At 34.2% G+C, this 26,434-nt stretch overlaps 1 protein-coding gene across 5 annotated transcripts; it reads right to left on the reverse strand.

Annotated features, from left to right (window-relative positions):
- Positions 1–615: 615 nt before the first annotated feature.
- LOC126850756 (calcium-dependent secretion activator) lies at positions 616–25,767 on the reverse strand. Of its 5 annotated transcripts, none has more exons than XM_050594051.1 (15): positions 25,135–25,767; positions 13,910–14,464; positions 13,327–13,494; positions 12,120–12,611; positions 11,556–11,962; positions 10,979–11,443; positions 10,169–10,528; positions 9,589–9,834; positions 8,884–9,184; positions 7,729–7,885; positions 7,121–7,572; positions 6,718–6,876; positions 6,423–6,539; positions 6,046–6,284; positions 616–5,751 (listed from the first exon to the last, which is right to left on the reverse strand). In XM_050594051.1, exons 2-15 carry the CDS (start codon positions 14,333–14,335, stop codon positions 5,550–5,552), a joined length of 4,191 nt encoding a protein of 1,396 aa, XP_050450008.1. In that variant the 5' UTR covers positions 14,336–14,464; positions 25,135–25,767; the 3' UTR covers positions 616–5,549. The 5 variants fall into 5 exon arrangements, with proteins under 5 accessions (XP_050450008.1, XP_050450007.1, XP_050450004.1 ...); XM_050594050.1 differs by having other exon boundaries at positions 6,423–6,536; positions 7,729–7,895; positions 8,882–9,184; XM_050594047.1 differs by having other exon boundaries at positions 7,729–7,895; positions 8,882–9,184.
- Positions 25,768–26,434: the final 667 nt, after the last annotated feature.

Raw genomic sequence — 26,434 nt, forward strand, 5'->3', positions numbered from 1 at the left:
TATCCCGATTAGATACAAGCGATTTTTTTTTCCTTTTTGTTTCTTTTCTTTTTGCAGGCTTTGGCGAGTAATGACACGAAATTTAAGTTACATCGGCGCGTCGCTTATTTACAATGAAATTTGATTGCCTGAATCTATTTTTTTTTCTTTCCACTCTTGACGAAGAAGAATGGAACAAAAGAGAATTAAATTTTTGCTCGGAAACTTAAAATGAAGAGAAAAGAGTAGAAAAATTAAATTTTTTATTTCTCTGTCCATTTACTCTTTTTTCTTTATTTTAATAATTCCAACAAAAATTAAATCTATTCTTATTCCATCTTTTCTCTACAAAAGATTTTCCCTTCTCGATCTTCGTTTTTCTTTTACAGTGACGATGTTACGATGAAGATGCATATTGCGTGTGCATGGTGGATTGTATTATTATTTACAAAAAATGCGTATATTACCGCTTATACTCTTCCTTCCGGACTTTATCGTGTTGGCGACAAACGATGAGAGCGAGTGATTTCTGTTCTCTTTTTTTTTCCTCGTGATAAAACGCATGATTGGATGATATTGATAAAATGCCGATTATTGGAGCCGATCATTGAGAAGGAAATAAAAAATATCAGGATATGTATTATCTTTTTTTGTATCTTGTTCTGTTTTTTCGTCGGACTTTTTATTAACGAGAGAACAACAGTTGAATAGAAGTTAAATTGAGACTAGAATACTGGCTAGAGTAAAAAGACCATCTCTTCGATTCAAGTAAAATCACAGTTTAAACGCAAAATGGATAAAGATAGATAGAGAGAGAAAGAGGGAAAGAGAAGGAGAAAAAGGAAATTGAAGAGAAGAGAAAACAGGGATAACGGGCACAAGGACAAAGATAAAAACGAAAAGGTAAAAAAGGCAGACAGACAAGGTAGAGAGAGCTGGCGACAGAAGTGTTCGTATCGAAGTTCGATCGGTGAAAAGTTACTATTAACGGAATAGTGAAATAGAGACGGAAATAGATAGATAGATAGATCGATAAATCGATAGATAGATAGGTAAACAGATAGACAGAAAGAGTGAGATAAAAAGAGAGAGAGATCATTTTGTAACAGTCCTAATCTAATTAGTAGAGTATAGGAGAATTACCAATAGTAAGAATAACCACGATAATCATAATAATTCTAACGTCGTTAGCATTGGTAAGTATAGTATTAATAATTTGGATATTTTTTTTTTTTTACTTTTGATAAAGTTTCAAATTTCTCACGTGTTTTCTTTCCTTTTCTTTTTTTTCCCACTTACACTTTCTTTGGACTTAAATGAATTTCGCTCGCGCTTGACCTTCCGTTCTCGTCACGAATCTCGTCACGATCGCGACGAAAATCATCATGTACGGTGTGTGTAGTAAGGCCGCGTTTACTTAATCAGTATTGTTATACATCATCGTGGCGATAAATCATACAATTGTATCACTGCACTTGCTGGTTATTGCGATATCAGTGACGAAACATTCAAGCAATTGCAATAATGCGCTCATCAGGCTTCTGAATATTTTTTGTCCTTTTTTATATTCTGTTTGTTTCTTCTCTTAAATATAAAATTTTTATTAAATATTTCCATAACATCATAGTAGATTAAAAATTTCTGATATAACAAAATATATTTAAAACTAAAAAATTTAAAAGAAATAAAATTTTGAAAACCATACATACATTCGCGGCTTTAATTTGCCAAGTTTTTTTTAAATATTATTAATTTTTTAATTATTAAAAATTAAAAACTGTTCTTAATTCACATCTTTTTATATTTGTGGCTGTAAAAACTTACGGTGAATTTCAAAAGCTCATCTAGACAATAAGAGAAATGAGATAAAAAAAATATAAATATATAAAAACGAGGAAAAATTAATTTCCGAAGCAAAAAATAAAGACATTTCTATCAGGCGTTATTACGCACTTTATGCTATATTTTCGTCAATTGAGGAAAAAAAAGATTTCTCAATTAAATCGAGCGTAACAATATAGTCTTAATCCAATGTCACTACTAGTCGTGACGTGTCAAAAATAACATAACATTTATAAAACTGTGCCCTACATAGAACTTTGCTTTCTTTAGACGTCAAAAATCCACAATATAACGAGATCAAAAAAATCTGTTTATGGAGAGTATTTATCTCATTCTTTAGCAAATTAACATGCACTTGTCAATTTCTGGCGAGAGAGAGAGAGAGAAAAAGATAGAAAGAAAAAGAGAGATAATTGGAAAGAGAAAGAGAGAGAAACAAAGAAATAAGAGATTGAGAGAAAAAAAGGAACTCGCCTTTGGTCGCCCTATTCTATAAATTTGTATGTGTGCAATGCATCAAAAAATATTCTGTCAAATTCGGAAGTCGACGATGAAAAGTATAACATCATCTTTAGAAATTTGCATCGATACAGAAACTGCCGAGTCGTGAGATAATTTACACGTTCCTTTTTCATGCTCCGTTATTTTTGTGTCATATAAAAAGTTTACTCTTTCCCGTTTCGCCATCGCTAAAATATATACAAACGAATGGTAAATCTCTCGCCTCGCGTTTGCGTGACTGTTCTACATTTGTGTGTGTTTATATGTGTATTTTTATCCTCCTCTTTTATTTTTAATTTTATACTGCCTTACTCATCGAAGTAGAATGAAAAATGTATCCGCCGCTAACTAGACAATGAATAAGAAAATTGATTTTAATAAGAAACTTGATATTATAATTCTCTGAAATGCGTAATTTTTTATTTAGAATGAGAACTATATAGATCTCTAAAATTTGATTTGTCAAGAAACCAAGTTTTATCTCAATTATGAGTTTAAAATCAAATCAAACTTCGTATTTATATCAACTTATTAATTTTTTTCTCGATTATCTTATTCTGGAATTATTTTACATATACAATGGAATGATTTTTCGAACTTGAGGTAGACAGAGAGAGCTCAAAGAGCTCGATTATAAAGGCGATTAGGATTTGTCTCGCGCATTTTTTAAAAAACATAGAAACACGCAAATAAAAATTTATACACGAAATAAAAATAAAATAAAATATAAAATAATTAAAATTCTTAAGGGACGTACATTTTTCATCCTACCTCGCTGTTATACTTTCGCGTTTGATGCACTTTCAAGAGTTTCAATATCAAGCTGAATAAATATCCATTAATATACGAACATTATATCGTGAAGTGTTGAAAATATACATGCGTCTCGTGATCCAGGGACAAGGCTCTCTTGTATTGTAAACCTACATAACACTTGTCTTTTATAGGACGTTAGTATCATAACGACGACAACGGCAAAAAAAACATAAACAATTAAAAAGAAAAGATATATATTTCCTCCCCACGCGCAATTAGAGCAAAATCGAAAGCGATTCAGTGCCCAACCCACGCGCGATTCGTTTATGTATTCAATTCTCTGAAAAGTGACTTCCCCGGCAGCAAAAATCTATAGCAGATCCGATTGAGAATTACTCCCAAAATTTTGAAACCGCTAGAAAATTTTACAACATCGCGAAAGTTACTCTTAAGAATGAAATATTCTCAAACGAGCACACAGTTTGATGTACATTGAAGAACTTTATTCTGGCGAACCATTTCTACCTTTTGGTCAATTTTTAATTAAAGAAAGAATTTTTCCTTTATTGTTTTTGTAATGTTAAAATAAAAATTTTAACGCTTTTTAATAAATTACGAATTTTTTTATTATCTTTCTCGACTGGACTCTCGCCAATAAAGTTTCTTCATTGTGCATAGTTACTCGTGTTTTCTTTCTCGTTCGTAAATAAATAGTCAATTAATTTCTTTGTATATACAGTTCGCGGACGATACGATTACATTACCGATATTGTGCACAGATTTACATAATAATATAATGCAGGTAAGAAACACAACGTGCTACTACGTTCACTGCTTCTGATGGTTGTCGGCGACCATTCGATCGCGACTAGTTAATATGCTTAAACTTTTTTATGTATCTGTTTAATAAATATAGTACCATCGGAAAAATCTATGAAAGATTACGTCAATAATATATTACAAATTACAACCCGATTAATCTTTTAAACGCTATACACTGAGATATCTATTATTTATTGCCGTTTAGGAAATTTATCAATTGAGTTCTCAATACGAATTATAAATTAACTGCATAAATCAAACGCATTAGTCATTTCAATCTGATATGCCACGATGTATGTGAATAACAATCAATATCTCTCAATTCTTATACAAAGAGCTCAGGGCTTCAAAAAATACTTGAGACACAGATGAATATAGAATCGATCCTTGACGAAAATTTGCAAGATACTTTATATCGATTAAATTTTAGAGAATTAATTTTGAGTATCAATTTTAATTTCTGAAAGATTTTTAACAAGCTCAATTGCAATGAAATTTTTAATTTTTGCATTGGAAAAATCGACCCTAAATTTACTGCGGAAGAGATAAAATATTTCTCGACAAATCTTAATCTCAACTTGTGTATCTTATCTCTTATCACAAAGGAACATTCTGCTCGAGTATCGGGCGAATGGTCGTCCAAAAGATAACAGTGATCGTATCTAACAGTTGAGAAAGCATTGTTGGTCACGAAATTAACTCGATAAGCAATTTCGACAAGTCGCGTATTCCTTTCCTTCCCTTTTTTTCTCTTCCGTTTCAAAATTCTCAATATTCCTGTCTCGTTTCCCCGTATTTCACACTCAAGTAACGTTGCAATCGACCCGAAAATCTCTTCCAGTTATGCAAAATACCTGCCTTTGCTTTTATCCTTCGACAACTAAATCCGCAAAACCAACTCGCGATACACAGTAGGAAAAATTTTATATATTCTGTGTTCTAACAATTCAGCTAATGTATATATATATATATATTAACGACGTTAGTCTGACACACGCAGACCACGACAAAATGTACGAATATCTCATAATTACACGTTGCATATGTGTGCATGTGTACGTTTATATACATATACCTTTGTAATATGATTAAATATATCTACGCGTTTACTCTTGTCTATATCCTGCGTACACAATCAGCCTTTCCAAATATATTTCGACTATGTTTTTGTTATTACCTGAGATCAAACATAATCAATTCAATTAAACAAGTTCGTGTAATTCTTAGCATGCTCGTTACATCTAATATGTATTATTAATAGAATATGTATTATTAATGAAAATTTGAGTATCGGAAAAAAATTATGCCTAAGTAAACGAAAATATATCAGCAATTAGTTTTTTTAATCGTGATCAATAAATAAGTAATTTTTTCAGTATTAATTCCAAACAATCGAAAGTCTCGAAGAAAATCCGCAATAAAATTGAAACAATTTTGCGAGACGATAAAAGCCAACTGATCCGATCGATTGCATCGTTTTAATCATATCATTCGTTTATATGGACAAAACTCTAGATCATCGTACTGCCTATAAGGTACTGGCTACTCCTTTAGAAATCTTGCCTCGTTCCGCATCCTCTTATTTAGATGAAGGAACGTACTAGTCAAATGTAAGGTTTTTTTTACTGGCAGAGTACTAGAAATAATAACTAGAACCAATTGCTGGCTGAGCCGAATTTTGTAGAAAGACCGCCAATGCCTCTGCCAAACATACTACCGACTTTGCCAACAACGTTCGAGGTGACGTTGCTCAGATTAGCTACATAATTCGCGTCTTCCGTCGTCTCAACGATCGTCACTTTTGTCTTAGGTCTCTCAACCTCGTCGTCATTGCCATTCTCCGAAAGCCCTCTGTAAAAAAGAAAAAAATTAATTAATAATTTTTCAACTTAAAATTTTCTAAATGGCAAAATTCGGATAAATGTAACTCAGTAAATTATGAATATTAATATTTATATGAAAAAAAACAGCTCTCTCTCTCTCTCTTTCTTTTTCTCTTTATATCTTCTATGGAAAAAATCTTATTAAAAAAAAATATATATTTTTATATTTTTTTGCAAGTTCTCTTAGATATATATATATATATATATATATATATATATATATATATATAAGTTTATTGTTAGAAAAATTAAAACAGCTTACTCTTCATTCTGAGCGCTCATGGTTAAGGCACAAGTTGCTTCTTCCGTCTTCATTCTTTTGTCTATAGTCTGATATGTCTTCGTATTGAGTTTCTCCTCCATGACACCCTGGAGCTCAAAGTCGGAATAGATCTTTTTCACGATGTGAGCTAGGCAGGTACACTGATACAGATGCAGGCTATGATCGAGCCTGTCGGACAACCAGTTACACAACATTTGTATCTGCGCCGTATACCATTGCTACAAATAAAAATAATTTAATTTACTTATTTAAATTACATCCAATAACGCAAATGTATTAATAATGTGTCAATTTTTCCTTAGATAAATCATTATTAGAATTAAAGTTCTGTTTGTCTTGTTTTTATTAACTATTACCTCGAAGAAAGTCAAGATCCACAACTCGTCGAGGACTTTGCTGCGAATCTGATCCATACAGTTTCTCGTGAAGTTTACATAGGCTTGTCCCATTTCCTTCCCGCTTCCTGATACCTTCTAAAAACAAATTGTTAGATATTGAGATGTTAAAGAAATTTCGATAATTCTTCAAGTTTATGTTGTCACTTGAGTTACCCCTCGATTTTCTGATAAATAATCTATCATTGATTGGTATAAAATATCATAAAATTGAAAATAATAGATAATCTATATATAATTGAGCAGAACGAAATACCGTAAAACTGAGAAGAGAGCCTATGAGCGAACCCTCATCATAACGAGACAGCTTCGAGAGTGTCGCTTCCAGTACCGTTATTAACTTGTTAATCATTCCTTGAGTCATTCCTGCTGAAGTCTTTTCAATCATGTCATCAATCTTGGAATGATATTGATGCTAAAAATATAAATGTTAATCATACGATAAAAATATGCGATAATAGACACATGCTGAAATAAATCACTCAGCTCTATTTATTCCATATTTATAAACTTTTGTTATATATATATATATATATACATATATACATATATATAAAATATTTTTTGTGTAAAAATATTATATTTTGAGGCAAGTGTTCATGAAATCGCGGAATATTATATAATGTTGGACCGGCTCAATGACCAACGATCAAACTTACCACATCGACACCATCGACAGTACAAAGTTTAAAACTCTGGTTTTTGGCGTCTAAAATAACGTTCACCATAGCGCACATTTCCGACGGTATGATGTAATCGGTCGAAATAAAGGTGACGCCTTTCTTCAGCCACTGCTGGAAGGCCGCATCGGTCCTCTGTATGCACGACTCCACCATGTCGCAAGCCATCAGCTTCAGCCTCTGTTCGAGATGTTGCCTGAACTCTTGATCGGGCCAATGCAGCCCGCCAATGAACGACTGCAATGCATCCAGCTTCCAAAAAAGATCCTCCGAAGTGGCGCAGCCGTTCCCTTTTATCTCCCATCGCTCTTTCTCGAAACCTTTATGAATCGATTGAGCGATCGACGTCTCCATCAGATCAACGTAACGCACTACTAATGGCGCGAACGTATCGCGTAAATGCTGATGAAATCTTCCATTCTTCAAATTGTCTGCGTGCAAATTAAATTTTGTCATCATCTAAAGAATCTTTATATCTAAAAGTACACAAAGTAATGAAGTCTCAAAAATATCTAAGAAATAAGAAAAAAATAATAAAAAATTAAGAATGTTAAGGAATGATCTTGAAAGAAGGTTTATAAACTTACCGTCAGTCCTGAGATAATCGTTCATTATTTGGAATAGCGGAAAACTGTCCCATGTGTCAGGTGGTTGTTCCGCAAGGACTTTATCCATGTCGACGGCGAATAGCGACCAGAAGATCTCGGCGTGCTCCACCATAAGATCGCTAAACCAGGCGAACGCCTGCGGTACAGTGTAGTAGGAGCGGATCGTGAAAATATTGGACGTCGCACATATACGGTGGGCATGTTTCCTCTAGCTCGGGGTGATGGGGACGCCACCCTGAGCACGGGGCCCTCGAGTACCCAGAAGACACTACTTCTACTTCACGATGTGCGTGAAAACGATCGTAAAAATCGTGACGCTAAGCGACAAGTGATTGCTGCAGCTCTAATTTTCGTGAGTATCAACTTGAACAAGATATCGCGATTGAATATCGATGAGATTTGCCTCATTTGCGGAAGATATCTGAGAAGTGAAAATGAAACTAAATTCAAATTAAACGCAGCAATATGTGAAGTACTAGAATAGATGTACCAGTAAATAATTCGATTTCTTTGCTAAACAAAAATTTTATTTTTAAAACACTTTTAAAATAAGATTAATCAAAATTACAAAATTTACAAATAATTATTTTAATTTATATTTAAAAATTATAATTAAAAATCACTGGTTTTAAAAATATTTCTTTAAAAATATAATTATATTATTTTACACACACAAGAATAAAGTTGGACCAGATATTATTTGTTTCTGATACATCTATCCTATATTGTTATGTGATATATTTGGAGATGTATATATATATATATATATATATATATATATATATATATATATATGATATGTGTGAGAAATTAAAAAACGTGACAATATAAACAAAGAAAAACTTGCTTTTTTGCTCTTCCGCAAAATAGTGAACATCTCTCGATAACAATGGGACATTTACGACGTCTGCGTTTTAGCAGACTTTACTCTAGACGAAAGCAATTCGATGATACCAGAAGCTTTCTATATGATCACCTACGCGATCAAAGTCTACGACGAAAAGAAATGAACGGCGCGCTTTTGTCTTCTGAGGAGGTGGCGGACCCTTACCAAATCCGTATATCAAGGCATGCTGACCCTCTCTCTCGAGAGCCCCGAGAATCGACACTCAGTTCTAAAAACCCAACTAATACCTCCGAATAATGCTCTTCATTTTGCTGCAACAGGTCCACGCACAGCTCGGCGAGGTGTATGAGATCCTCCAGCTTTTTACTGGGAGGCACGCACACCTCGCCGCTTAAATCGTCTTCGATCTTCGCCTCTGCGGACAGTTTTGTATAATTTACCAACGCTGCTGTTTCCAGGCAATTTTTTATCAGTGCTTTCACTTCTTCTTGCGGCACAGGTGTCACGCTATCTTTCATGAGAACACGTTCCAACAGAGATAAAGTCGCCTTCAATGCACCTTCCGGACGCCCGAATGGAAAACTGTATCTGTTGCAAGGAAGATTATACAATTCGTGATTTTTTAATCTTTGGAGAAAAATTTATTTTGAGAAAACGTTTTATTTATTGGTCAATCTATTTTAAGAATATTTTTATTATAACAGCTCTATATTATCACAAATTAATTTTTTACTTCAATAAACCTATGTAAATTATTATAGAAATTACAGAGAAAGAATAATTTTGGAAAAAGGTAATTTATTAAAAAAATATTTTTTTATATTATATATACATTATTACGAATCATATAAATTATATATTTTTTTTATAAATCAAATGCTATAAAAAATGCTTTACAGCTAAATAATGGGAATGAAAATAATTATTTATAATAATTATTACCTACATTATTCTCATAGACAATATGTGAAAACAATATTAGAATTATTTACCTAAAGTTGGTGATCTGCTTTTCAAGAATCTGTCTGAGTCGTTCTTTGATATCCTGAAACTTATCTTTCTCTTCATGAGTTATCGAACCCACACCATCGGCCGATGTTGTGTTACCGTAGACATGAGTGGCACAAAAGGCAAAGCTAAAGTGTATCAATGTTGGATCTATCATAAGTCCACGATCGATTCTGTCCAACAGATCGTGAAGATAGCAGAGATGCCGAAAGCATCCGCGCACGCCGTATCTATTATCAGAAAACAGATTCTCAAATCGGTATCGCAAACAAAAAATTTATAAAACAAACTAACTTTATATATTTTGATTTTATATGTATATGTATGTGTGTGTGTGTGTGTGTGTGTGTGTGTGTGTGTGTGTGTGTGTGTGTGTGTGTGTGTGTGTGTGTGTGTGTGTGTGTTGTGATTTTTCTCAATGTTCCTTATTTTTTTCTTATGAACTGTAATGTGTTTAATTAAAATCGCACACAATGACAGTCTCTATATAAACAACGTTTATAAATGTCTACAAATACTGCAAACGGTCGGATTAACTCGGTTGACAAATACGAGCTTCATTACCTGGCGCAATACTCGTCCAGCACAAAAACTTGACCGGGCGAGAACCATCCGAGCGAGCAATACGGATCGTTCAATCTGTAATCCAGGATCAAGTTTTGCAAATATTTGAATAGGACATGGTGGTCGAATTTGCAAGGATCGGCACTGATATAGTCTTCCATGCCGTGCTTCTTTGCACGATCCGCATCGCCCTGGATTTTGCTGATAGTAGAATTCTTGTCGGCCACAGAAACCGGCGGGGTGGGCTTGTGCGATTGACCGGTCGCCCGGTACATCGCCATCACCCACAAGTGACATTCGTTCTCGTCGTCCGAAGCATATACTATATTGTCGCCTTCGCGTACAGCGTTGAAAAAGTACCTGTCGGATATACGCAATTCGTAACTGCGAATTGTGCAAATGTGCGACCGGAACTTGACGCACGATCTTTGCCAGCTAGCTGCGAAATATCTTGCTCGATCATATTAGAAGATATCGAAGATACAAAAAAATTAAGAAAACTTAAGCTTTATTCTCTTGTAAAAAATTTTCTACTTTTTACTACAAAATCAACATAAAATTATTGATTTACGAAAAATGTTTGATAATGTGTGGTTGCATGAAAATAAAAAGAATTTAATTAAATTTCTACCCTTAATGATAAAAATATCTCAATACAAATTTAATAAGATAAAAAATAATAATTAACGTGTTTGGTAACGGCAAACAATTGCAATTTGTATTTTAGCGATTCTGCGCGACTACGAGCATGCTGCTATGGCGGGGTTTAGGTATTTCTCGCTCTCTCTCTGCGAGGGGAGGAAAATTTACCTTCCGCCCTCTAAATCCATGCCGACCATGAGATTAGCAGAAACGGCCTCGATATAGTCCACTGTATAGCCATCGAGCTGCATCATTTCCGACGGCTCGCTTTTTTTTTCTTTGTACGAGCACATCGCAAATGTGTACTGCGAGACCTGGACCAACACAAAGTACCGCTTCTTCCACTTTTTCCATACGGACTTGCCCATTGCGTACAGATAGCCGCAGTGTTTCATGTTGAGCGGCTTGTCCATGCGACAGGCGATCTTTATCCTTAGATCCTGATCGGCGCAATTCTTCGGAACAGTCATACGATGCCACTCGGGCATCTTGGAAGATAACGGAGTAGGTCGCAGAATCACCTTGCCCAATTCCTTGTCCTCGAGCGCCAGCATCGCCGGATTCTCTGTGTACAGTCTGACCTTGACTACTGGTAGCGGATGCATCGTGGTGAAGTCACCTTGAGTGTCCCACCTATAAATACGATCCGTGGACGAGAATGATGCGATCGGTCCTGACCCCCTTCCGATTGGCTATTGCAATCGGACTTTTGATCGTCGCGATCGACTTTTTTTTCTCTACTCACATAGGCTTGGAGGCCTCTGCCTGATCGGTCTGCAACTTCTCGCCGCCTTCCACCTCCATGGTGCAATAAACTATTCTATTGGGTGCTAGGCTTTTGAGGCCTTTGACCTCCATTACGATTACTTCCAGCTGGAAGGTCAGGCCGACGTCCATTTTCGTCAATTGGGGATCGGAATCGGCGGAGTCGCCCTCCAGTTTAGCGAGGGAGCCCTGACAGCGGGAGCGGGAGCGCTCACCACGATGGTTGTAGCGCTTCAGCTTCTGCAGCCCGTATTTGCTGTCTATCGAACCCTTGGAGACCGGTAACGACTCCAAATTAGCCATTAGCAGGTTGATAGACGACTTGAGCTCCTCGATGTAGAGCGACTCCATCTCTTTCAGAAGGAACCTGGGCATGAGCTTGCGGTTCTAGGGATAGAGAAGGAACGGTCGGTGTTCAGGAACGAGCAGAAGCAATCGGTGGACGATAAGACCAGAGAGAAAACGTATCCATGTCCAAATGAAACAGTTGTTAAAGTAAAATAAAAGCAAAAATGAAAAGAAGAAGAAGCGACCGTCACAATACCTTCTCCATCTCGTTGACTTTCTGTACGCGACCGTCCAGCTCCCTCCTGATGGCGGCAGCCTGTTCGTCGGCTGAGTCCAACAGGAGGGCGTTGAACAGAAGCTGGTGCTCGAACTTCTTGATGCCGAGAATCTGCTGAAACATGTCGTACAGCTGCTCCTTCGACAGTATCAGCTCCGAGTTCAAAGACTGCTGTTGCATCCTGGAAGGCCGTTTAGTATCCTCGTCACCAGTACCTTTCAAAATGCAATCGAATTTGGCCAACCAGGACGTAAGCACAGTCTCTTTGCTCAGTCCGTCGATTTCCGGGAGGCTCCGAACACGCTTCTCAATGTTCTTCTTAAACACCTCGCGGAAGTCGAGCTGGGAGCATGCACCGCTCTGCACCATTCGCACCACTCGATCCGACTTGAGAAATACGTCGTGGTAATTCTGTATAGCATTGTGGAACGCCTCGTCAGCCATGATCTGCGTCTCACCCTTCAAAAAACTCTGCAATTCATACGGACACATTTTACACGATCATACATCATATATAATGTGTAATTTTCTTCGAGATTGTAAAACCTTTTGTAGAGCTGCACACAATATCTACATAATTCTAAATGGATTCTTTGATTGATATTTGGTATTCGATAACAGCCTCATATTTGCTGAATAGATCAAACATTACATACGTGATGTAGTCTTGCATGACATAATTATATTCCTGCATGTGAGAAATATTTAAATATATAAATCTGTTTTTTTGCATGATGATAAATGCAGGAAAAAATTAATATACATCTAACAAAGCACAATGTAAGATGTGAGACATGATCATCGTATATAAGGGAAACAATCTATATTTATAACGGCCAATAATTTAATGCGATCGTAGCTTCGATATTGTAAGAGCAATGAAGGTGAAGGTTACATGATAGATACATATAAGACTGCATAAGGCTTCGATAAACGGCCATTCGCCACGAAAGGTTTCTCTTACTCCGTAAAATGTTAAATACATAATGCATTTTAAACAATATTCTGATTTAGTAAAACATAAATAAAAGATTGACAGCAATAATGTGTAATACAGATTTAATATCTTATCAATAGGTTTTTATATATATAACATTTTATTCTATATTTTTATATTATTTTTATATTTAGTAGTAAAAATTAAATAATTTCTTTCCTAGAAAAAAAAATGTATTTGTCTGTTTACCTGAAAACGAGAACATATGGTCTCCAATTGTTGTTTCGTCACTTTCATTTGCCTTCGCGTCATATCCATCGGTTGCTTGGCATTGAACGGATAAGCGATGCATCTAGATATGAAGACATAAAGCTGTATCCGGGTTTTTCTTTCCTCTTCTTCCCTTTCTTGCTTATCCTAAAAAAAAATTAAAAAATTTGTATCGATGAAGCGATGCTGTAATGTTGGAAAAATTATCATTAAATTTCTCCTCACGAAAGAAATTGGTCTAAGCAAAACATTTCTTATAATTTCAGTCAATTGCAGTTTAATAGTTTTTATTGACATTTCCTACCATTCCCTATATCATTTCTCTTTTACATAAAAAAATATCTAATATATTATATGTTATAATATATGTATATTTAATTTTTTTTATTTCATGCATATATATATATATATATATATATATATATATATATATATATATATTGTATATTTTAACTATAAATATATTTTTTTAGTATCTGAAAATAATTGTGACAACCAAAAAGAGACTTTTTGATGAGAAGCGAGAATAGAAAGAAATTATTGGGTATATTTGTGTTCGTACTTGCAGTTCCGCTTCCGTTTTCTCGCTGGCGACAGAGGGAGATGGACTAGTGGGCCTCTGAGCATAATTAATTGCATCTTGAGTCGCGCTCATCGATGGCGACAGGGAATTCCTGGCGCTGGAGAGATTAGGCACGTCCAAGCCAGGCCCGGCGGTGTCTTGCGGCCCCACGATCGCTCGACTTCCGGATCCATGGACGCCTGCAGTGCTCGAAGGACCCACATGGTTCGGTCCGCCAGGGGAAGCTGTGAGGCCCGAAGCGAGCGAGCCGACGCTACCGGAACCTGGACCGCTGCCGATGCTGCTAGGATGTCGACGAGAGCCGTGAGAGCTACCACTGCCTGCACGGCCACCGCCACCGCCACCACCATGGTGAGTGTTCTGATCCTCCTCGCTCTCCTCCTCGGACGAACTTGGGTCTATCATCGTCTAAGAACGCTCTAAGAGGGTGCGCACGCGGTCCTCGAACCCCCTGTCACAGGAGGCCCAGCCGCTTCACGTGGTCACGGAGCCGTCGTGTTCTGCCTTCGGTAGTATTGATTATGCTCTTTTAAACTGAAAAAGAGAGAAATTGTATTCATTTTTATGATTACAATCAAAATAAGTATGATAAAGATAATATTATAAAATAATAAATATAATAATGATAAGGATAAATATGATATTAATTAGATAACTGTGCTAGGAAAAAGAATTCATAAATGTTAAGAAGATATGAACAGCTGTAATTGCATTGCAACAATGATCTCCAGTATTTTAGGGAAAAAAGAAAAACTTGATATTGTCATTTTCCACGAGATAATATTTCTGTGCCCTTTTTTCTCCGGTTTTATATTTTGCATTTTATTTAACAAAATTGCATAATTGAAAACGTGGCTGCAAAAAAAAAAAACATCTTTGAATTTTTTAGAAACTTTCTTCGCATATAATATTTTTTTTTATAGTTTTTAATAATATTTAGTTTTAATCAAGAGGGGAAAAATTTTTAATATTTTTATGTTTAACATTTTTTATTTAGCATTTTTTATATTTAACTGCATATGATCAATATAAAAATAGAATTATATTGCAGCCAATTGTAATAATATAGGACTACAATAAAACTCATTCACTTCAATAACTAATTGCATTAAACTACAGCTTAAAATTCAGCTAAAGATTAATGTATTTTATATTAGAAAGTAAAACTGCTATAATTTCCTTTCTCTTACACAGTACCGAATTATTTCGTTAAAGCGTACAGCGAGTTTAATTATTAAATTAAGAATTTCTAATTAAGTATAAGGGCGAATTAGGGTCACCGTTGGATTAACCGTCGCGATTATTACGTTCATCGTGTTTAACATAAGCACAGAAATTGCGTGTCAGACACAGCGGCGAGTATCTGCACGCAATTTCCATTCGATTTTTTGCACAAAGGGGCAATTCGACGTGAGCTATTTCTCGCGTAATTGCAGACCGTTGTACGCAAAAGCGAAGAAAATTGTTTATCCTAATCCCGTTGCGCCATCACGCGAGAAATAGCAATTTGCAATCCGCTAGCTTTCGGCATCATGAGCTTTCATTGCCACCGAAAGCTCCAAAAGCCTTAGACGCGAAAGCCTTTGGAGTCACTTAATTTCATTCGCCAATTAAGGTAACTGAACCAAAAACTTAAAGGATAGAGGATAAATATTTTCGGCGTCGAAACGCGTTCACAGCTGGCTTGGCAAAAATGACCGCGGAAAAATCAGTCACGCTGTTCTCGCAGAAACAGAGATTTAATTCTTGCAATTTGTCGAGGAGGAAGGCAGCTGAATTTATCGGCTTATAAGGATACTTGCGAAGTAACGGAATCCACTTCGTACGAACGACTTTGGCGAATAATTCTCCTTTAATTATAATTGATCGCTTGAAAAGTCCTCTCTCGCCTCTCTTAAAATGCTATCGGATTACTTCAGGGCTCGAATCGACTCTTTTACGAGAATTTATAGCGGTCGGTGCATACAAAGACTAAAGGTTTTTGTGCGAAAGAGATATACGAATTTTATGCGACTATAGGATTTAAAATGTATAATCTGGAAATTTAAAGCGCCAGAGATCTGAATATTCAGTGATTTAAAGATTTACGAATAAACGATCTAGAATGATTGAAAATGGAATGAATAAAATAATTATATTTGTATGTTATTTTTCTATTGTAATTATGTAAAGAGGAAACATAATTAGAAGGATGATATCATTTTATGATACATTAAGTTAATTAATATTTATAAAAGATATAATATATCTTGAATATGTTAATAATCTTTAAGCAGTCTTTAGTAGTTTATTATAGTATATATATTGAAGGTTATTACTTAAACATTTAAGAATAATAACAAATACTAGAGAGTACGAAAAGTTGTTATTCTAGTTTATAAGAGTTTCAGAATACGCACAACAGTTTTCTCGGTTTATGAATTTTCATCTGAATTTCATTAAAAATTCATTGTTTTGAATTGCAGAATTTAACGACTGCCAAGTATCTTTTGTTTATAGAACGAATTTATTGAACTTTTTAATAGAATAAATCCGTTCCCGTATTTACTGACAACATAATACATTCCAATTTCGCGCAGAACAGATCGTGAGTTAGTGGTAAAGCTTAATTGCATTTAACCTCTTCGTACGCGTGATACAAGTTCATCGATAATTGCACTGGCTTTTTGATCAGTATATGTAATAGTATTTCATCCACACATACATACTCATACACATGCACACTCACTCTCTCGTGTCATTACACAATGCACGCGATACGTCATATTCGATTTAAACTGCGTTCCATCCTGCGAGAGATAAGCTTTTCAGCTAATATCGGAAAGATGTATCAATGTGTAAAAATGCGCAACATATTCAAATGCAGTGTTTTTACAAATGTATCGCGGATTTATGGACAAGTCATATTCCATAAATTCTACGAACCTGTAACGATACCGAATCAATGAAAAAATATCCGAGATATGCCATATTTCCATATTAAATTTATCTTATATATTTATTATTTCAATATTTAATTTATTATTTAGTAAACTTCCAGAATGAAATCTGTTTAATTAATGTCGAGAATAAATGTAATAAAACAAAATATGTAAAATTATATTTCTATCTCTTTTCTCTTAACTTTACTCGCAATAAAGAAAGGGAGATAAAGATAGAGAAAGAAAGAGAGAGAAAGAAAGAGAGAGAAAAAAAAGAGAAGTACATATTTACATTTTTTTGCAGTTTAAATGACTATTTTAGATTTACATTTGGGACACACATTTTTATACAAGACAATTATTTTTCAATTAGCGTATATTTTGTTTTTTTTTTTTCTTTTGTAAATCTTGATATTCTATTTATAATATCTTAAAATTCAAATTAATGACATTTATACACAACACTTTGGTGTTTTTTTTAAATAAATTTTAATTAACTTGTATTCATATTATATTAAAACTTAAATTAATGATATTTATACACAACACTTTGGTGTTTTTTTTAAAATAAATTTTAATTAATTATTATAGTACGAATGGAAACTGGGCGATAGAATCGAGCTATAATTTCACCGATGAAATTCTTAAGTCGACTAATAGATTTTAACTTAACATCGCTTCAATGTTATTACGTATTGCGTCATTATGCGTCGGTGTAATTGCATCAGCGGATAGATCTGGTTGCGAATGAGATGTTTTGAGATGGGTGGTACTACCGGTGCTTCCTTCTCAATGGCATAATGTTCTCTGACAAGTAAATGAGCTGATGCATGCAGACACGTGCTACGAAACATAGATGATTTATTACAAGCTTCGTCTTTGTCAATTGAGAAATGTTCATCGCTTGTATCTGTCGAAGAATTAATTTCACAAATAAAATTGACGGACGAATTGCTTTATCGCACAGGACTTGATCCGATTTTCCAATAACCGAGCCATCTTGTATTTGTTTTTCTTTTTAATAACAAAAATAATTTGATAAAATTTGTTTACTATTATAAATTTATTTATTAAAAATTTATTTATTGAAAACATGCGGCATCCAAATTTATCTAGCACTGTATACTTTTCTGTCGCTCATTTGACATTGTGTCAAATTCACACTCGTCAAATATGTTCACAATAATTTCTGCAGAAATTAACTAATTTTTAAAATAATTTTATTATTTACAATATGCTCGTATAATTTGCACAAATTTACAAATGGTTTTCGCGGATAATATTTTCTCGACAGCAAGTGCATCACGTATCGGTTAGCGTGTCGAGCTCTACTGCTGGCACTGCAAGGAAACTTGGCTTGCGACAACTATATGTCGTGAAACTTAACCGCGCAGAAGCCGTCGATAAGGAGTTTCCGGCTGGCGAAATCAGAGCGAAGTAACCACATATGGAAGAGAGAAAGAGAACCCATTTTCCAACACACGAAAGCGCACCTGCGATCAGATTCTCCGATCAGAAAGAAGAGAGAGATATACTTGTCCGGATGTATGTGTGTTTTCCTCTTTCTCTCGTTTGGAATTTTTCCAGACGCGACAATCGATTTCCGGGTGCAACGCTGCGCGTTTTCAACACAAATATAGGAAACGAACTGGAGCTGAGGAAAGACATGCGTGGCCGTCATAGTGCAAACATATCGATTGTTTCCGGCCGTCTTTCCGACTTCCTTTTCTGTTCGAGCTAAATATCTGATTCATTTCGTACGCGTGTTTACGCATGTGTATATATCTTTTGTTTTATAATTAACGGAGCCTTGAAAGGATTAAAAGCCGGGGCTTTAAAAACCTTGAAGATTTATCAAATTTGTAGAAAAGTATATTTCTTGAGAAATTAATTTTTAGAATTTTTTTTTTTAACTATTGATGCAACTTTTTATAACGTGTTTTATATTAAATATCTATTTATTAAATATGATGAAAAAATATTTTTTTTTAGATTAACGTTACTATGTTTCTTTTTCAGATTGCTTTCCGTCTGTCAAGATTCTCTTGTTATCTAATTATATTCTACAATTCTATTTCGTTGTAATCGTCCTAGCAGATTTTTCCCTAGAAAAGAGCAGATTTGAACATCAGACAGTTACGTAAGTAGAAAAAGAAAAATAATATCATTCATTGCATGTTTATAGGATATAAAGATATTTAAGAGAAAGTATTTTCTTGTGACATGTTTAATCTTTTCTTATCCAGTAAAATATCAAAAATTTATCTCATGTTTTGCCCTTTTTTCTCTTAAAATAAATAATCTCAAAAAGGTCTTAACCACAGAGAAAGAAAATTAGTTCAAATAATTATTGAAAAATGTATAATAAATTTATCAATCTCAACGGTCGCGAAAAAATATATAACGGCGAAAGGAAGGACTGAAAAAGAAATAAAGTATTTTTATAACGCAACATTATGATAACATACTGCTTCTTGGTACAGCTCATGTCATTGAATTCATAGAATAGAGACTACATGAATTATGATTCCTGGTTTAATTTTCGAATGGAATAATGTGAACCAGTATGTGATCGGCGACGTTCTCTCATGATGATCGTTACTCATTGTAACAATATACGCGTTCATTTTGCGTACAAAGGCACGTATATACGGGCGTGTTAATGTCTAACCCAGAAATGCAAATGTTTCCGCCGTTGTAACGTTGATACAGAACGCACGCGTGATTTCTGGGCCGAGAAAGTGAAGTATACTGTCGGTTCGAAATGTAAAAGCGGATTGCTATGTGGTAAAGCGTGTAACTGTTATCGGATACGCGCTACCTTTATCTATACATACACACGATGAATATGTAACGATGTTAAGAGTTGTCTAACATAACGGAATTTAGCATAATAACGTAATCAGTCGAAATAGCCCGAAAAGATTTGTAACGATACGATACAAGAAATACATGAAACGCTTTGTATTTTATGAGATATTTTTATTTATAAAGTTAATATTGTAGACAGTAATCTGAATAAATTTGATTGATTATAGTTGAATATAAATTATAGTTAAATATATCCAAATTTGCATTTGAATGATCAGATGACAAGTTGATTAAATGCGGAATAAGTAAAAAAAACTAGTTAATATGATTTATAGGAGTTCTGCTATGAGGTTTGCCTATTGATTACGATGTTCACGTTTCCCCAATGTTAAATATATAGTCACAGACTTCTAATGTATGTATGAGTATGTTATATCCATACTGCTAGCACAGCTAGGTCTCATAAATGACATGTGAAACAAAGACAGCCATTTACAATTGGGCAGATTGAAAATGTATATTATATATACATATATGTAAGTGTCAGGATGTAAGTGTGTATTAACTCAATTTATATATATATATATATATATGTATCTACATTCTGCCCAATTGTAAATAGCTGTTCTGGCTTTACCTTTCACATCGCTGTTAAAATTCTAGGCCTAATATATGTATAGAAGTCCGTGTATACAGTAATACAAATAAATTTAGAAATTATCATCGCGGAGAAATTGAAATAAGCGAACGTTAACAATTTTTTTTTTTTTTGCTAAAAGTCTAACTTGAATTTTGTCACAGAATACGCATTTTTTTTTTTTGCTCATTCTGGAAAACTCTGTACACTCTTTGCAAAATGTGTGAAGATATTTGTGATGCTACCACCTGATAAACGATATCTCAGTTCAAACCCAGATAAGCGCTCACAAATAATATTCGGCAATGTTAAAAATGGGGAAGAAAAAAAATATAAGCGAGCCGATTTTGCGGGTTAAGTGTGAAAATGGTCGGAAGCGGATTACGTAACACAACGCGGAGTTTATCAAGTTAAGATACTAATCCCGCATGTAAGCGCAACGCGACCGAACAACGGTATAGGTATCGGTACGGGCGATTAACTTATTGGATCACGTAAACGCGTCCCACGGGGACGAGTTTCGAAATGGTATTACGAGAAGGAGAAGAAGAAAGAAGAGGATCCGGGACGTTTCCGCTGCAGCCGCGACGCAAAATTTCTACCAAACTTATACGTGAAGAGATCGATAACCAATGCTGTCTATGTATTTGTGTGTTACACATATTTTGTAACGTTCGGTTTTGACAATTAGTGGCTCCCAAACATTTTTCAAACGGGTTTAGAACCGGATTTACATTGGAATTATAGCTCAAAGTCTTATATAACGAAATATTTGTGCCATCTTGGAATCGTATGTTACAATTTTATATTTGTAATAAAAATGTTTTATTAACCATTTGTATGGTGAAAAAAAATTAATTGACACATAATATTATAATTTAGGTCTATAAATTTAAATTCATTACCAAATCCGTTCAAAATTATCATCTGTCATTAAAATTAAAATCGGTTTTTTACGATTCCCTAATTGCATTTTCTGATATATTCCTTGATAGGAAACTTTATATCTTCCTAAAAATTAGATTTGATAAAATTGATAAATTTGATAAAATTGACGTAAACAAAACTTTTTTTTGAATTCTATATTAATCAGTATTTTCGATAATATTATATTATTGATTTTATATAAAAATTTGTAGATGAAAATTTCGCTGTATTTATACGACATCAATAAGCTATTCTTCAGTTAATTCATTACCAGCGCACTAACAATACACATTTTTCACGTTCCATCAATTTTTCGATAAATAAAGAGTAAATTTTGATAATATTAAGCAATTAAAAAACTAAATAATTATTATGCGTGATTAAATTCAAAAAATTAAAAAAGTAGACATTTTATCAAACTTTGTATTTGCTGAAAAGAGAAATTTGCATTCTGGTGTTAAAGCACAAATATGTCAAAAATATCTGAAATTAATTTAAACAATGCTTTCTTTGAAAGAAAAATATATTCAATGTTTTAGAAAAAAATTTCGAGATAATTGTTTCTTTTTACAGCTTTTAATATTTGAGAGAAATAATATTTAATTAAAAATTTATAAAACAGACTGAAATACTTTGATATTCTTAAATAGGATTCAAAAACTTAGGATTTCATTAAAATAGCAAATAATTTCTAGTACAAATTATTGGTCAACATTTTTTTTTTTTAGTTTAAATATTCAATTTAAAAAACTCGAAAAAATGTAAATATAAAATTAATAGTGAAATAAATTTGACAAAAAAATACCTTAGTCTTATCACATAGCAAACAAACACTCAGTACTAAATGCAGCATGCTCTCGTAATGCTTGTAGCAGCTTTTTAAAACATCACTTTCATCAAAAATTTTGTTACCATTTCCAATAGAGTTGGCTCTTCGACCAGTGATTGGAAATGCCGTGTCAATCGAATTTCCAGGCATGTGCCAATGCTTTCAGCTCGATATTGATGCGCTCCTTTATCTGCGCTTATTAAATATGGCGTTCATTGATCCACTTATTATCGTAGCATACGTCGCCTCCATCAATCCCATTTCCATGACAACCTCATAGACGAACGAATATTTCACTTGTCGCATCTTTGCTTGATTTTTTATATATATTTATTAAAAAAAAAATTATAAATTTTTATAATAGAAATGCGTTATTTGTGACAAAAACGTAAAAATAAGAATAGAATAGAAAGAGAAGATAGAAAATTATTTGAAGCACACGAAAATATGACAGAATGATTATTTCTAGGATAAAATCGCATCTCTTCCTGTTTCTTTTTACATAGCCGGATTCTACATTAATTGTAGCTAGAATACACAGAGTAAGAAGGTGAAAGTCAGACCCAGCCATAAAACCTGCGATATTATTTTTACGAGGTCACGCTTTTTTATCAAGATTAAACAGGTACATCATGGAGTACTACCTTTATCGAACCGTACAAAAGAATATTTTGATTTTTATTAATGTATTTTTACTTGTGTAATCTATTTCACATTGTGTTACGTTCAGGTTTCAACAATGCAAAATTCCACAATGCAAAAATTCATTGTGCCCAACTAGATTTTTTCGCGTTATTTATATATACGAATCCAACATTTTATAGTTTGCATTAACGCGCACATATGTGTCTTCTTGTATATGTGCAGTAATTTGAATATTAAGCTCTTTTTGTGCAATGAAAAAAATTTATTTTTTGCACAAATCAAAATATTTTTTATTATGAAAATATCATACAGTAATAATAATTTTAATGTCATAGTTTTAAAATAACATTTTCAATATTTTATTATTTTTGTCTGTAATGACTGCGAAGAAATATCAAGACATTTTCTAAAAATAAATTTACTGCACAATACAATTATATAAGTATTTTTTAGTAGTTTATACTATTATTATATGTATAACATACTATTTTGATAGTTTTAATAACAACTTTGGAATTTAGATATTATTAAATATAAAAATTATTAAATATAAAAAATTGTTCAATAATTCAATTTCAAATGAACAAAAAGCACCACATGTATTTCATTTTCATTTTTGCATGCATATATTGCAAGAAAAGACAGAAAAAGTGACTTAATCGTCTATTATTTTTGAAATCCTGGTTTGATGCTCGTTTTGTTCGTTTTGTAAAACTGTATTACTTAATATTTAATAATAACAAGATAATCAGTAAAATGATTTTTATATATTCACGTAATTCCACAATAGCTAGCAAATTTGTACATAGAAATTAGAATCCATAAAAAAGTCAATTCTAATTATGGTACATTTTAATTAATTGCCGAATCTGAAATCGATTAAACCAAGTTATTTTAGTTTAGTTTAGTTTAGCCATTTATAATTATTTAATAAATCTAATAGACATTTTTTTGGAAAATTGAAGATATATTTTAAAAAAAGTAAAGTTTACTTTAATGTCTTCTATCTCTGAAAAAATCTTTATTTTTATCTCTTTTTTATAACAAAAATTTCAGGTATACATTAAATATTGAAAAAGTTAGTTTTTTTAATAAATTAGAACGTTTTATAGCTATCATGAAATAGCGATTGCCGAACTTTGTTTAATAAATACTAAAATAGCTGAAGAGAAAGATGCCTTGCAGCAAATTGTTAATGTTAATCTTTCTAAAAACTAAGATCTTCGAATTAATCAAGGAATACGTCATTATAATTTTGGAAAATTCTACATATTTGCATTTAATTTTGAAATAAAAATTATCAACAAGAAATAGAATTTGCTTAAAATTTGAATAATATGCTAGTTTGACTTTTCGCACACTTAAACACGCTATTAAATCTTTAATTACGACTGCACATATAACTTATTTGATGCACTACTATATTAACTGTCATATAAAAGTGCATTTTTATTTTGCATTGGAACATAATCTCATTATTTGATCGGCTTTTGCGTTCATCGGATGCCGATATCAACCGCAACGTTTCCGTTCATCCTCGACATTCAAGCCGACGACGAGACACATACGTAAAAAAATCGATAGCCGCCTCGATTTACTATGACACACCACCGCTACGTGCGTCCTTCCTAACTCGCCGATGCGGAATACGACTTCCTCATCCAACTCGCCTCATTCGAAATTGGCTCGTTGAAGCTTCAGCAATTTATTGCTATAATAAATCATAAACTAACTAATCAGTTACAGAATCCTAAATTCAGAACTAACACAAACTGACATATATTAATTAGATTATCAATTTTAGCATTTCTCTTGAAGGATTAGCCTTAATTAGCATGGAGTTAAATCATCGACTAAAGACTACTATCAATTAATATGAATTAAATAACAATTTATCCACCATTATTATTCACCAGCAATTAGTTATCAAATAAATTAAAAATTATAATAGATATAGATTAATATATATATATATATATATATATATATATATAGATTTATAGATATAGATTTACCAAAGGCTGTCATCACAACACGACAACGAATGACACGTCACCGATACGTTTTAACACGATGATTATCGCGCTCTCGAAACCGCTCTACGCAAACGAGATCGCGGTGCGACGTGAACTCCTGGCCGAGCGAGAAGCTTTCGCGCGAACGAGTTTTCCTCGCGGCATGTTATTGATCTAGCAGCGTCGAACGCGCGGCTTCCGAAGCACGGCTCGCCGTTGCCCTAGACACGCTCGAAAGTGCACGTACGTTTGGTGGCTGGGTGTGTCGTATGTGTGTGCTGTCCTTTGCCGTCGAAGGATTTGGAGCACAACGGCTATTCCAGTAATTCGCTATCTCCTTTGAGCGCGCACAATCACTCACCCCAAGAAGAGTTGTCTGCGCTAGCTAAAAGCAAATATTTATGTATATGTGGACTAACCTCCTATCAACCAGTGCGTGGTCGCGACTCCTTGATCTGTCCAAGAGCCATCTCGCTACGACGTGCCGTGTGTAACGACACGGGGAGCCCGACGATATTGTCCGTTCGTCTGATCAGTGACGCGCCGTATCCACTTGGTGAGTAAATCGAGCGATGTTCGACCGCACGGAACAAACGTCACACGGAATAAACTAGCGCGCTAGCGAATAACTTGAGAAGAGACAAGTACGGGGAAAGAGGAAGAGTGAAAGAAGGAAAACAGGAGAAGGGAAATTAGAGGAAGGTAGAGAGAGAGAGAGAGAGAGAGAGAGAGGCCGGAGGGCGCTCAAAGGAACGAGAAGAGGAATCGTCTGCGAGGGTGAAAGCAGCGGACGGACAGATCCTTTGTGATCCGCAAGCTGGCGTGTTCAAACTGCGACCATCCTGCCGACGTGCCGACTGCGATTCTGCTGTGGTAGGGAGAAATGATAAAAGTAGGGGATGATGTCGGTAGGAGGTGGAAAAGCCGAAGGGAAAGAGAAAGAGAGAGGGGTAGGAAAGAGGTAAGCAAACGTCGAAATTAGCGAGAGAGAAAAAGAGGAGAAAGGCAATGAAAGAAGAAAAAAGAAAGAAGGACGAAGGAGTCGAGTAAAGAGTAAAGCAGAATGGAGGGAAAGATGATGAGGAAAATGTTGAAACGAGAGGGAGCCAGAGTCATGAGGAGAAGACGAACAAAGGGGAAAAGATCTACGGCGGTCAAATGATGGTTGCAGAGGAGAGACGGCGCTTTATGTTATTAAGTTTGCAAAGAGCCGGTCTAAAAAGCACTCTATCACGACTACGATTAGATCAACGGTGATGGCGATGGCGAGCATTACGTGACAGACATTTGTTATGTAGAGAGAAAAGAAAGCCGAAGGAAGGAGAGAAGAGAGAAAAGAAGAAAAACGAAAGATAGAGAACCTAAGTATATGATGAGGAAAAAGAAAAGGAACATTGAATGATAGAGAAAGGAAAGAGAGAGATGCATAGTCAATGATAAGATATTATTGTAGAGAAGGAAGGAATTTATATGGATGAAGTTCGAGAAAGTCCACTTTTATTTCTAAATAAAAAAAAAAATGAAGTAAATAACTATTCTTAAATAGGAGCTCGTTGCGCGAGCCAAAAAAACAATCGGAAAATATGTACAAAATAAAAGGAGAAAGAAGAATGCTCACATATACAATAGAAAAAGTCTATCTTTTTTATGTAAAAAGTTTCTGTAAAAAGTCAAAGAACGGCTTTTGGCTTTAAAGCACGATCTTCGAGCCAAAAAACG

This window comes from Cataglyphis hispanica, chromosome 7 (genome assembly GCF_021464435.1).
Source record: "Cataglyphis hispanica isolate Lineage 1 chromosome 7, ULB_Chis1_1.0, whole genome shotgun sequence".
In the NCBI taxonomy this organism is placed as follows: Eukaryota; Metazoa; Arthropoda; class Insecta; order Hymenoptera; family Formicidae; genus Cataglyphis; species Cataglyphis hispanica.